Here is a 4,475-nt window from a genome sequence, read left to right on the forward strand (position 1 = left end):
ATATGGAGATACAATCTGACATCTCTTCTGTTGGTGCTACAGCCCATGCCTCTTCAGCAATCACATCTACTTAAAACCCTTTCCCAACAATCTCCATGGCACTATTAAACATTTAAACCTCCACAATGGGTATGATTTTATCTGTGGAAATGGCATTAAGGGAAATGATTCACCATGAGTTTTGCTTTTGCACCCTATGTACTATTGGGCCTGTGCACCTGACTTAAAATTGAAACTTCCTATTAGACTGTGTGCTCCTTGATAGCAATAGAGTTGTATTGCTTTTTTTCTTTGTATCCTTAGCCTCTAACCTCTTCCTTTGTACATACTAAGGATTAGAAATCTGACCTGTGATTTTATCAGTGTAAGGCACTACTGGTGAAGAATTTCCTCAGTCAATGGCAGGAGGGATCCTTCTCTTCAACTAGACTTAGCAGTGTGTCAAACTCAAATAGAAATGGGGGTTACTAATCCACATATGAGAGTCCCTGCAGGCTGTATTTTGACTCAGTTTTAAAATGTAATATCCTTTCTCGATTTCTGTCACCTTCTCCCTCTCTCTCCTTCCCTCTCTCCCCCTTTCCCTCTCTCTCCTTTTCCTCCTCTCTTTCCCTCTCCCTCCCGGGGTTCAGTCCATCCCTTAGGATCCCTGCCCTTACGAGTATCTGTCTGAAGAGCTGGGTCCTATATTATGGGGCCAGATTAGAGCATCCTGAAGTTATTAGCCTTTTATGGGGACAAATTGTTAAGAGATAAAGTGAAGAAAGTAAGGAAGCCAGCCAGTCGCATTTTGAAGATACCTCGGCCAGAACAAGGCACAACTGTGCATCATCATGCTCAAGTTTTACTGTGATTACTGCGAAACTTACCTCACTCATGATTCTCCATCTGTGAGGAAGACACACTGCAGCGGGAGGAAGCACAAAGAGAGTGTGAGACTATTATCAAAAAATCAAATTATCTTGGAAGAACAAGCCCAGAGCCTGATTGATAAAACAAACACTTCATTTCAGCAAGGAAGAATTCCTCCCAACCTGTTCTCTGCTCCTCCACTAGGAGGGCCTATGATCCCACCGTCTCACCCCAGCATGATGCCCCGCCCCCCCCCAATGATGCCTGTTGGGCAGCCTCCTGGCATGAGGATGCCCATGGGAGACCACATACCTGGTCCTCCAATGAGGCTCCTTCCTCATCCCATGATGGTGTCCACTCGCCCAGCAATGCACAGAACAGACAGATAAAATGGAAAGAACATAAAGAAACCCATTTCTCAATTTACTATTCTTTGTTCTATTCCACCAGAACATCATGGCTCTGGGTCTCAAACATGGGTCCCCCCCCCCTTCCCCTTTTAAAATGTTGGCACTTTTTTACATCACTGTCACTTTCCCATGATTCCACTCCCCCCAGTATATCCCTCCCTCCCTGCCTCATTGTACCCTTCCCTCCTCAGTGTAACAATCAACACATTGGATGTATCTAAAATTTATTCCTCATTCTGCATCTATAGTTTAACATCTCTCTGTCAAAGAAAAGGAAACATACTTTACCAGTCTTCCTGGAGTCACAATTACATAATGCATTGATCAGAGTTTTGAAGTCTACCAGTGTTGTGTTTCTTTATATTGTAGTGGTATAAATTGTTTTCTTTTTTCTGCTTACTTTCCCTCTCCCATTAGTACATACAATCCTTTCCAATTTTATCTTGACTTCTTCATATTCATTTCTTGTGGCATAGCGATAGTCCATTGCTTTCATATTGCTTTCATCTGATGTTTCTCAATTGATGGGTATTGTTGGCTTGCGGTTCTTTGCCACTAAAAAAAGTGCTGCTACAAATATTTTTGTATATATGGGATCTTTCCCTCTTCCTTTGCCCTTCTTGGGTTATATGCCAATAGTGGTATCATTGAGTGAAAAATATGTGTATTTTAGTGACTTTTTAGAGTAATTCCAAATCATTTCTCAGAACTGTTGGACAAATTCACAGCTCCACCAAAAGTACATTAGTGTGCCTGTCTTTCCACAGTCCTTCCAACTTTGACCATTTTCATCTTTTATCATCTTTCTCAATGAGTGTAAAGTGAAGCTTCAGAATTGTTTTTAATTTGCATTCTTTTTTAGGGAGTTAGAGCATTTTGTCATGATTGTTACTTGCTTGCAGGTTTTCTTTTTGCAAACTGCCCCAGGGGTGGTTTCCAAATGTGCAAGACTTCCTATTTCCTGTCAAAGAAGAAACAATTTAAAAAGGAAGAGTGGGGCAGAAATGCAGCTTATATTTGTATCCTGATGCATAAAAATAAAGGTACTGGCTGCTTTAGCATTTGAAAAATGTAATATTATCTGTTTTAATGTATTTGGTTAACTACTTTCCAATTACACTCTAATATGGTTTGGGTTGCACTTGAGAATGTTGTGGGCTGCATGTGCCTTGCAGGTAACATGTTTGACATCTTTGACCTAGAATATTGAGGTGTTAAGCAACCCGCCCAGTCTGACACAGACTGTATTTGTTAGAGGAATGAGTTGAACTCATATCTTCTTGGGTTTGAGATCCTTTCTCTGTCCACAACATTTTCATATACTAAACACTTAATTGTTTTTCATTCATTAGTTAGGGTTTTTTTTTCTGACAAAGGGAATCAGATTTTACCATATCACAGTCATTGCCAGGGAGTAGGTGAGAAAGCTTTGGAAAACCAATTGACTCTTCCAGATCATTAAATAACATTTAGTAAATTACAAATTAAGTTCATGAAATGTTAGCTTCTGGTTTGCAGAAGTTTCCTAACTTTCTTTCAGGGAGTGACAGAAACTGGCTCCATACTAAATCAATGATGGCTATTAACAATCCTTTCTCAGTATTCTGATCAATTTCTTCCTACTTCCAAGGTTTATACCTAGCACAACACTTAAACATATGAGGGACTCAATTATTTGTTAATTGATTAATTTTTTTTCTTGATCTGTTCCCCTCCATTAGTCTGGATAATCAAGAGTTGACTACATTTGCATTTGGCCCAATTTCACTTGAAATTAAGTGACTGAGAAAGTGAAACATATCTGGATCACAAAAAAAAACCTGTTAAAACACTCCCATAGAAGATTTCCCTTTAACAACAACAAATATATGTGTGAATATGCAAAAATGTATGTATGTATGTATACACATATATTTGTATATACATATATCTTTATATTTTCAATGTTCTCTTTTCATGTTTTGAAATATCCATATCATTTCAATTCACTGTCATTGTAGGCGTACATTTTATAATAACAAAAAATAATAGATTGCATATGTATAGCACTTTATGGTTTGCAAAACGCTTCACAAATATTATATCCTTTGATCCTCAAAACAATACTAGGATCTATTTACTATTATTATCCCCATTTTCAGCTGAAGAAATTGAGAGAGAAGTTAAGTGACTTGCCCACAACTAGTTTCTTAAACAGGATGTGAACTCAGATCATTTGGATTCCAGGGCCAGCATTCTATCTACAGAACCAACGAACATTAAAGCCATTCATAGGACCATTGACTTAAAGCTAGAAGGGTCTATATGAGCCATCTAATCCAACTCCTTCATTTTACAATGAGAAAACTGAGAAACAAAGAAGTTAAGTGACTCACACAAGATCACGAAAACATTGTCATTGTTTATCTTCTGGCTATCTTGCCTCTACATAGTCTCCTTTTTTAGGGTCTTTGTGAAGTTAGTTTCCTTCTAATATGGTATATGCCATACCCTATCCTCAAAAACAAAGGCACTGTTACTCTTCTGAATCCTATCTTCCCCTACCTCTTTGATAAAATGTTTACAGTTACATATTATCAGAATAAAGCTATCAGACGTATTGGAAATATTGAAGGAGGAAGGTATATGGATAGTTAAGTGACTTGTCCAGGGTCACACAACTTATGAGCATCTGAGTGAGGATTTGAACTAAGATTTTTCTGACATCAGATCAAGCACTTTATCCAGTCTCTCATCTAACTTTTGGTTCTGTTGTGGCCATCTCTCCATGACCCCATTTGAGGTTCTATTCCTAAAATTACTGATTGGTTTGCTATTTCCTTCTCCAGTTCATTTTACAGATGAGGAAGAAGGAGAAGCCCTTTCTTTCACATCCTGCAAGCCTAGAATGGATTCTTATGAGGCATCTCCTACCCCCATGCCCAACTAGTTTGACTTGTTAGCTAATATACCACTAAGGGTGAATATTGCTAGAAAAGGCAATGAGTCAATGGATGTGAGAGTGAGGGACAGAGGGCAGAAAACCTAAACAATGCACTTTTATAAACAAAATACTAAAACTTCCAGACCAAGTCTTCTAGAACAATAGATGGGGATCACTATGAAGTATTTACAGAGAGAAAGAGACAAGGATCGGACAGAATGAGAAAGAACAAATGTGAGAGATTCTGCACGAATGAAAGGCCCATGCTTATGATATCATGGATCCATTTA

The 4,475-nt window shown here is 38.4% G+C and overlaps 1 protein-coding gene across 1 annotated transcript; it reads left to right on the forward strand.

Annotated features, from left to right (window-relative positions):
* Positions 1-833: 833 nt before the first annotated feature.
* Positions 834-1,241, forward strand: LOC138175283 (U1 small nuclear ribonucleoprotein C-like). Its single transcript, XM_069105678.1, has one exon. It carries the CDS (start codon positions 834-836, stop codon positions 1,239-1,241), a length of 408 nt encoding a protein of 135 aa, XP_068961779.1.
* The last annotated feature ends 3,234 nt before the right edge of the window (positions 1,242-4,475 follow it).

The sequence above is a fragment of the Petaurus breviceps genome, unplaced genomic scaffold (assembly GCF_028583685.1).
Source record: "Petaurus breviceps papuanus isolate PSGF00001 unplaced genomic scaffold, PetGlider_PUasm1.0 77, whole genome shotgun sequence".
In the NCBI taxonomy this organism is placed as follows: domain Eukaryota; kingdom Metazoa; phylum Chordata; class Mammalia; order Diprotodontia; family Petauridae; genus Petaurus; species Petaurus breviceps.